The following is a 9,634-nucleotide window of genomic DNA, read 5'->3' on the forward strand; positions in this document are numbered from 1 at the left end:
ATACTGATACATAGATCCTGTGTTACACTTTGAGCAGCTGGTGCTTCTCCTCTCATCTCGCGGGGACCAGGTTTGACCCCAGACAGAGCACAATAAGTAGGCTCCCCGCTGTTTTTTTCTGCTCCAATGACAGCCTGTGTGTGAGTGTATCGTTGTGCAGTGTGAACGGTTTGGCCGAGTTCTTACTATAGCAAACAGCGGAGCTCGCCGACTTTACAGAGATAAACCGACACAGGCAGTTCAGCTCGACCAGCAGGCATGGAGCTCTCTGCGGCGGGGGATCGCATTTTTGCCGCGGAAGCCATACTGAAACGTCGCGTCCGTAAGGTGAGCCCTGTGCCTGACTGCAGATGTTTGCCGCGGCTCCCTGTCTATAGGCTCTGAGACTACCTTATATGCAGCGCTTTAGGCCTTCGGATACCAATAAGTTGATAGCCGTTGCTAACTTAGGACTAGCGGTCGCCCCAGCTAAGGCTTTTTATTGAAACAATGGGCAGAGTCATAAAAACAGTGACACAAAGAAACGGCTTGCTGGAAAAGATCAACACAAAGCACGATTGATGAGGAATGTAACGTGAAACTGAGGGGGGGTTATTTTTTTCTTCCCACTCCAGCTAATTGTGGCTAAAGCTATACACTCAAAGTATGCATTTTAAGACATTAAATGCTTCAGGAAGCACTTATGGCTGCGTTTAAGTAGTCATTTCAATGGGGCGCGTGCCAAAATATTGATCTTTTATTCATAAAACCTGACTAGGACGGATTTTTATCCAGCATGGCTGATGAAAGGTTTATAGAAGTTTTCATCTGGGCAGTAATTTCTAGAAGATACCCTATAGATTATAGTGGTTTGGCTGCTGCACTGGAGCAGCTGCTTTTTGAGTATAACTTGTGCATGTACATTTACATAAAAGTGCCATTGATGTTGGAAGAAATGTTTGTTTTCATTAAGGCTGAAAAAATTAATTGGATTAATCAATCAGTGAAATAATTGTCAACTAATTTGATAATCAATTAATCATTTACTGGAATGTAAAGACTATGAAATATGCATGTGACTGAAAGAGCAACCCACTTGGAGCAGTAATTATACTAAAATTGTAAAAAAAACATTTTGCATTTAAGATTTTTTTCCCTCTGTCAATATGTTCTATCCAGAACTCTTCAAGTGGAAAAGTTTTAGTTTCACCAGGTTTATTTAGTAAAAAGCTATCTGCTATCTCATTATTAATTGATTTATCGAAAAACATAATTGACAGGTTAATCGATTTGCAAAATAATATTTATTTGCAGCTCTAGTTTTCATCATACTGCCAGTGATGCTGTTTTCCCCCCTAAATTGCTCATAGAAACAATTTTAAGAATATTTATGAGTGCTCTTATAAGAACATAAAGTATTAAAACTCAATGTTAAATGATAATTTCCACCGTGAGGGTATTTTTTATAGTAATATTAAACAAGCTGATATTAGATATCAGACTTTGTAAGCTAACTTTTATGTTGTCACATGTATATTTTTAAAGGGAAGGTTGCTGAACTAAACTCTACAGCTAGCCATGTTTTTCAAATCATTTGTATACCTGAAAAACATGGCTAGCTGTAGAGTTTAGGGATAAAGGAAGTTCTGTATTCCTCAGTTTAGATAGAAACGTAAAAAAAATTGACTCTAAATAAATAAACTGATACTTTTTCCCACTTTTGAAACAAGATTTTAATTCTCCCTCATCTTTGATCCACAAATCTCTCATTTGGACACCATCAACAAAGCAATAAATGCCTTCTTTTTTTTTTATATCTGCTCTTTTTCAAGTAAATCAACCACAGTTTGGTTGGAGATAAAGTTTAACAAGCTCCTTTTCTGCCAGCAGAACAGGAATGGTGAAAGGAAAGGAAATAAATGATATTCAGGGTTTCTTTAGAATTCATTGGAAGTTCTCTAAACTGCAATCTATGATGGCAAATGAATAGCTTTTTTTTGAGTGGGGGAGGCAGTCAGTAACATCATCATTAATCAAATTGTTGGAGCCCAAATTGAGGACTTGTTTGTAGTAACATATTTGGATGCATGCAGGACAAATTTTGTCAATATGTAGGTTTTTGTTTTTTTACGGTCCATCTATTTTTCTCATGCAGGGAAGAATTGAATATCTGGTGAAATGGAAAGGATGGGCCATGAAGTAAGTGTTGCATTCTTGGTGTCTTTTTCAACTTGTCCCTGCTGCTAACATGCCAGCTCTCAGTTTTCAGAGCAAAAGCTGGCTGATTGCATAATTGTATGTTTTTCTTTTCTTTGCTGCGTTGCCCCAACCCTGTTTAGACACAGCACCTGGGAGCCAGAGGAAAACATCCTGGATGACAGGCTCATCCTGGGCTTTGAGCAGAAGTAAGTCAGTCAAGTCCATCATTTCATTTTTTTTTTTTTTTTATCTTTTTGTTTTCCACATTTTCTTCAATTCCATAGAAATGGTACTAAAGCAAGATCTCCCAGCGGTCAGCACTCCAAATGCATGTTTATCGACCCTAATCTCATTTTGCAGCTCATCCAGTAACTTTCCATGTCATTTCTAAGACTTCTTCTGCAAATAAGATTTGCTAGAAAATGAAGGAAACAAACTTTGAGACTGAGGTGGAAGCAATGGTAATTTCATGTTTAAGAGATGTAGATGTAATGGAAACTTGTGGATGAATGCAAGAACAATACAATGCAGCGCTCCAGTTACTAGACAAACTATGCTTTGTAGCAAGAATGGAAAATGAAATGACTTATGTAAACAACATGATCTGATTGTATTTTTTAATGGGTTGAATATGTGGAGACCAATAGAGACTAACAATGACATCATAACGTCCATTGATGATTGAAGGTCCAATGTTTTTTTTTTTATGCTATTAACTAGGACTGAAACAATAGATAGGATTAATCATGATTAATCGTTTTATTGAAATTATCGTCAACTATTTTAGTAAACGATTAATCGCTAACTTGAGTATAGAGGCTCTAAAACATGCCTTTAGCTGGCAGACCAAACCTACTTAGAGCAATCATTATTCCAAAATTTTAACATATATATATATATATATATATATATGTAAAAATTTTGCATTTAAGATAATAAAAAAACTATTTTGTCTGTCAATATGCTCTATCCAGAACTCCTCAAGTTGAAAAGTTTTAATTTCACCAGGTTAACATTTGCAAAAACTGTTCTTTAAGGAACCTATGTGATGATTAGTCGCAAAAATAATCTACAGATTTATTTGATTTGCAAATTACTCGTTAGTTGCAGACTAACTCTGTTTTGTATATTTTTTAAATTTGGTTTTGAACAAAATTAGGGCTGCAACTGACGATTATTTTGATCAACAAATGCATTCAAATTCAGATGCATTTTTTTTTCTTCTGGCTCAGAGTCTCTGTGAAAGGTTGTTAGTGGGCAGAAACGACCTCTGTGCTGACTTTCTGTTGCAGCAGAGCTGAGGTTTCCTCCAATTAAAGGCTCAGGAGGTGGATCTCCATGTTCTGATGAGGAGCTGCAGCTCTTATGATTCTCAGATTGTTCAGCTTCACATCAACCCCCACTACTTTTATTTATTTTTATTTTATTTAGTTTTATACTAAAGTTCTTATTGTCTAAACAGATGGCTGCAAAGAAAAAAATCACACTTTTCATTACAAAGACATAGAAAATAGAAACAGCGTCTCACAAAAAGACCCTATAATTATAATGGCAAACCTTGTTTCAGTCAGATTTTATATGATGGACTAAAAGAAGTTAGTGTTTATTGTTCTATTTTTTTTAAATACCAGTTTTGTATTTGTGTAATTGGGGTGTCTTTAACTTTTCTAGTGGATCATATCTATCCAGTGACTTTTACCCATAATCAGACTAATCTGCTTTTAATGAATTCAATAAACTTTGCTAAATACAACAGACTTAGTTTTTGGATCAACTGTTATCCATACATCCCTTTCCTACATGAAATCTGATTACTTTGTTTGTTTAATGATGTTTTTTTAATTTTGTTTTAGAAATTGTATAACGTTTTTCATGTGAGACATTTTAAGTGATGATTTTTGTAGATCTGTTGTGGGATGACCCCTCACCCCAATTATGCTGCAGGGTTCTGGACGTGCGTCAACCAACTTTTTCAATCTGCACTCTGACATTTCTACCCATCCCTCATTTGCAAAATATTTAAAGCTCAGTCCGAGTGGACGGAGAAGACCTTTACCTACAGAATCACTGTTGGATTGAGGGCTGGATTATTTTTGCACCATTCTTAAACATGAATACCTTGATCCAAAGCATTCAAAATATCACAGGCTTTATACATTTAGGGATTCCTTCAGCTGGAAGGTAATTCTCCACCCTAGTTTTAAATTTTTAACCTCCTGGGAAGTTTTTGGTTTTGTTTTAGGATTCCTCTATATTATGCTCCCTCTATAATCCCATCAACCTTGATCATGTTCTTGTCCTCGTAACATGATGCAGCCACTACTGTGCATCAGTATGGGGGAAGGGTTGCGTTTTTCTAAACGGTGTAGTGCATATAGGTGAGAACCTAACCAGATGCATTCGTTTGTTTTCTGTTTTACCTACATGGCTTCTAGCAAACAGGTCTTCTATATGATTTTTTTCCCATCCATGTAGTTACATTTGTGGAAGGTCTTATCAAATGTAATGTTTCCCCTTACCTGTGGACCTCTACAGCTCCTCCAAAGTCACCTTCACCTTGCCTGCTTCCCTGGCTAATGCTTTTTATTCTGGGTCGAGCAGTTTACCTAGTTGTATGAAAAAGTTTCCAATCAGGCTCTACCTTTACCTCTTTGTTCTCCTAATATCCAGAAACAATTCTTTCATCATGTTATGTTCTCTTTCAGTGTATTTTCTCACAAGACAACCAGAAAAAATTGTCTCAACTAAAAACAGAGGTGTCAGATTTTGTCACTTCTGATTGAGAAGATCTGCCTTATGGCTTTAACACTGAGTGAAACAGAGCAGAGTGATGCATCTCTGGCCTGCTCTTTCAAAAATTATGTGGGCGTTGTAAAGCACTCGCCAGACGCTTTGTCCCTGCTAAGGACACCGCAACACTTTTACTTATTCACTCATTGAAACCGCAGTTTGTTCCTGAAAGATGTTGAAATGAATTTTGTATCCTTAAAAGTTGTGTTTGCTTTAGTTATTTTTTTTTCTTTCTCTCCAGCCTCTTCAGAGAAGTTTATCTGAGGAGAACTTTCTTTTCTATTTCATTCCAAGCCACTTGAAAGAGCCTAGGCTTCTGTCGTAGGTGTTTACAGAAAAACCCAACCAGTCAAAGCTAAAAAATGACACATCAAATGGAAACAAACATGGACACGAAAACAAAGGGGAAGAATGAGAACAAGCCCCAGTTAAAGCGTTACTTTCGATGCTTTCGCTACCTTTTCTTCAGCTTTCTGTTAGCTTTAACTCTGTTTTCTGTTTTTCTTTTAGGGAACGGGAAAGGGAAATGCATGGGCCTAAAAAACGTGGCCCAAAACCCAAGAACTTAGCGATGAAGGTATGGTTTTTACTTTGTTTTAAAATATTTCCTATTAAAAAATGAAACTTTTAGATAGCATTAAGAAGCTGGGAAAAATGGATGCTCTCTAAAGAGATGAATGTATAAAAATGAAATGAATTATAAAAAAACAACTCTTTTGAAGTCTTTGCCATGCAGCGAACATCAGTCTGTTCTGTTATTATAAATGAGACCAAGAAAAGGTGAAGGTGCAGAACAAAACAAAAACCATTTGGGTTGACCTACTTTCTATTTCACACAACTGTTTTCTTTATTAGAAGTCAGCCTGAGAAGTCTTAGCGTGCCGGAATGGTGCTAAACCTAGATGCTCAACATGGCCTCAGTCTGGTTGGGGTTTATGTCTTAACCAGGAAATGTTGAACTCTTTTCTCCCTAAGGACCGTGGTCAGAAAGGAGAGTCCAGCAGCCGGGCCTTCAGCAGCCGCCAGACCGCACCTCGCTCCTCTTCGTCCACCTCCAACCGAGCAGCTCCCTCCTCTTCCGCCTCCTCTTCTGCCGCTCCTCATACTCTACCATTATCCTCCTCCTCCCCAGCGCCCTCCCCCAAACTAAACTCTCTGGCAGCCACCCACAAACTGAAGAAAGACATTCACCGCTGCCACCGGATGTCCAGGCGCCCGCTGCCTCGCTCACACCCAGTCGGGCCTGCTTTTTCCAGTTCGAGTGGTTTCCCGTCCCGCATGCATGTCTCGCCTTTCTCCGAGACCGTCCGTATCCTAAACCGCAGAGTCAAACCTCGGGAAGTCAAGAGAGGAAGGATTATCCTCAACCTAAAGGTAATTGACAAGCCTGGCAGAGGTGGTGCAGCCGCAGGCTCCAGAAACGGGCAGTCTGGACGCCAAAACATCCCCTCTCGCAATCGCATCATTGGCAGAAAGGGGGATGCCCCTTACAGACCGTTCCAGCCTCCTCTGAAGATGCTGGGCTTCCCCATGTACGGGAAGCCGTTTGGGCTGCAGTGTGGCAGGCCCATGTCTTTTCACTCCCAAACAGGGTCCTGCTCTAGCACAGGAGCAAGAGACACCAACAGCAGCTCTTCACAGTGCCAGGCCCCCCCTCCTTCCTCTGCTCCCTCCAACTCGAGCAGTAACGCAGCTAAACGCCCCCAGCCAGCCGCTGAAGCCTCCAAGGATTCAGAATCCAGTACAGCTGTCCCAGAAACCCAGAAACCATCTGCCTCTTCATGTTCAGAAGCAAACGACAAAGTCCCAGCATCTTCCTCACCGACTTCATCTTTAGAAGACCAAGATGAAGACGACATGGACTGTTCCCAAGCCTCAGAGGAAGGTAGGAGTCCTGGCCATCACAAAGCTAAGCCCCAGTCGCCCTCAGCAGTTTCCTCTGCCACTCCAGATCAGCCCACAGCCCCCGCCGATCCCCAAAGGGTTCCCACCGAGGGGGACCCAGACTGGCACCCTGAAATGGCGCCGAGCTGCAAGGATGTGGTGGTCACTGATGTCACCACCAACCTTGTAACGGTCACCATTAAAGAGTTCCCCACCCCCGCATCCGGCCCCGCCTCTCCTGCTAGCGATGAGAACGCCTCCACCCCTCCACCAGCCGCATCGTCCGAGAATGCCGCCATCCCGAAGCCATAAAGATCCAATAATACGAACTTTAATGCCATTGAGGATAGAAAATTATATGTAAAAATTATATCTTACCAGTGTTGCCACTTCAGCTCTATTCTACCCTATCTGTGTGGGGTTTGCCAATATTTGTTAGATACTCAATGAAATATAGTGTAACTAAATGCTACCCAGCCATGGAAGAGTAAAAAAAAACATATTTTTTCTAAAAAAGGTTTTTAAAAAAGCAGGCAGCTTGTTCGCCTTCTTGCCATTTAGATTGCCATATTTGATCCAGCTTGCACAGAAAGCAGAATTTGTTTTCTTTCACTTGATAAACACATGCTGAGGGCCGCCTGTTTGTTGCAGCTCAAGTTGTCCTAACGGCGCGTCCCTCACCCATCTGCTGTGCTGGCTTTCATCAAGCACACTTGTTGGAAGCGATATAAGTCTGCCAACCATCGATGAAGGCTGTCCTCTGTGGTGTAGGTAGCCATCGACAACCAGTAGGTGTTTGGAGAGGTCCTCTGAAAGCCAGATAGCCGATGTCTAATGAAGAGATTGTTTTTGTTTTTTTTTTGTAATTAAACTGAAGATACTGCGTCAGTACAGCGAGGTGAATGCAATGCACTTGACTGCATCAAAAAACAGCCCGTTCTGTGTAGTTAATCAGGTTATCAAGGCCTTCTTTTCCTTCCATCTTTATCAAACGCTTATGAATATAATGTAGGAGCGTATTTTAGCTTTTAGACGCTGCAAATATTTCAAAATACAATTTCCAAGTTATTCCTGCTGTAGTTTTAATCTCGCTTCAATCTCTTACAATCCATTCACCCCCTTCTACAGCTTTTTCATCACTCCTATCCAACACCACTTTAACCCATGTAGGTTGAGGAACCGCGACCTACGATGGGTTCTGGTCCAACATCTGTTGGATTTCAGAGGCAATGGTTTGGATTTAAAATGTTTACAGACCTTAAAAGTTGTGCACATTTAGTCCCTTTTAAACCCCAACCTTCAAATGTGTGTAGACAACTAACTGAATTGGGGGATAAAGAATACTCGTATAGTTTTTATTTTCACATATAAAAATCTATGTTCATATTTAACACCCTGTATTTACTCTCTAGAACAAAATTCATCTGCAGCTACAGCTACAAATGACCATCTATTCTTGCCCTTTGGTTATGAAAGGAGCTCAAACGAAGTCGGATCAGAATCAACTTCATTGTTGTGGTTTGTGTGCACAAACAGAACAATGCTAACATCATAGCCAACAGACCGTACAGCAAGCCACAGCGTGTTTAAAAACACTTTCTAGAGATGGACGAGGAGCAGTTTATGGGAGCCTGTACAGCCCAGAGGGAAGTTAGGTTTTGATGATGCAAAATATTTTATTTTCAGACAGTAGCTGACTTTCCTGCCTATAATAGTTTTTTTTTTTTTTATCAGGGTTTATACACGAATGAGTAACCCTAATTTAATGCTTTTTTATTGCTCTTAAAAATAACTTTAATGCCATCAACAAGTACCTGCATCCAGGTCTCAAATTCCTTGTTTGAAAGCTACTTTTGTTGAAATTAGCATTTTCCCATTCTCTAGTTTTTTTTCCATCTCAAGCTTCTTTTCCAAACATTTGGCTTTACCATCAACCGGAAGCAGTTCCGTGCAAATATATTGTGATACAATATATCAGACCAAATTGTTTTTATACACTTTTTTTTTTTTTTTTAACGAAAGCATTTTAAATGCAACAATAATTACATTTAATGAATTGCCAATTAAGGCCTTGATTAAAACATAGTGACTTTAAATGACCCACGGAAACCCTGTTTATAGAGTTAAACAGAGAAAACATGCTGGAGGAAGAAACATTCTGTGTCTGCTTATTGCTGTCAGCCCGATGATAAAAGTCTACACATTTAGGATCGGTGGGTTCAAAAAGGTTTTTAACAGTTTTCAAACAGTCTTTATAAACATACATTTTTTGAAAGTTTTGTCTCAGATTCTTTAAGTCTGAACTATAGGCCTTTTTGCTTCATGCAGTGACCTTTCTGAACCATCTTAGTTCATTTGTGCTGTATGTGTGGGTTTGTTGCTGCTGGAAGGTGAACTTCTGTTGCATTTAGCTTGGTTCTTCTTCTCCTGTGTCCCCATGGTAACGGTGTGTGCGTGCAGTGTTGGTTTTCAGCTGCATATAGTGTTTTCCATGTAGCTAGAAAGTTCAGTGTAAGTCTGGCTGATGTTTTCTGCATCCTCCACAGCTTGTAGCAAACTGCAAACCAGACTTCTTATAGCTTTTTCACATTCTCTTATAAATTCCAGCTTTTTAGTGTTATTTGGGACTAATAGTTGTCTGGTTAAATTCTCCATCAGTGCCTCCATCCCTGGTGTGATTGGTTGGGTGAATATGTATGTCCTCGTAGGTTTGTAGCTATGCCATACTCTTGGCTACAAATGAGTGTAAAAGTTAATTAATTTCACTAATTTTGGTGTCAAA

The 9,634-nt window shown here is 39.7% G+C and overlaps 1 protein-coding gene across 1 annotated transcript; it reads left to right on the forward strand.

The window, feature by feature from the left end:
- The first annotated feature begins 53 nt into the window (after positions 1–53).
- On the forward strand, positions 54–8,572 carry cbx6 (chromobox 6). Its single transcript, XM_015383245.1, has 5 exons — positions 54–327; positions 2,135–2,178; positions 2,319–2,384; positions 5,479–5,545; positions 5,944–8,572. Exons 1-5 carry the CDS (start codon positions 259–261, stop codon positions 7,162–7,164), a joined length of 1,467 nt encoding a protein of 488 aa, XP_015238731.1. The 5' UTR covers positions 54–258; the 3' UTR covers positions 7,165–8,572.
- Positions 8,573–9,634: the final 1,062 nt, after the last annotated feature.

Source organism: Cyprinodon variegatus, unplaced genomic scaffold (genome assembly GCF_000732505.1).
Source record: "Cyprinodon variegatus isolate N-32 unplaced genomic scaffold, C_variegatus-1.0 Scaffold278, whole genome shotgun sequence".
In the NCBI taxonomy this organism is placed as follows: domain Eukaryota; kingdom Metazoa; phylum Chordata; class Actinopteri; order Cyprinodontiformes; family Cyprinodontidae; genus Cyprinodon; species Cyprinodon variegatus.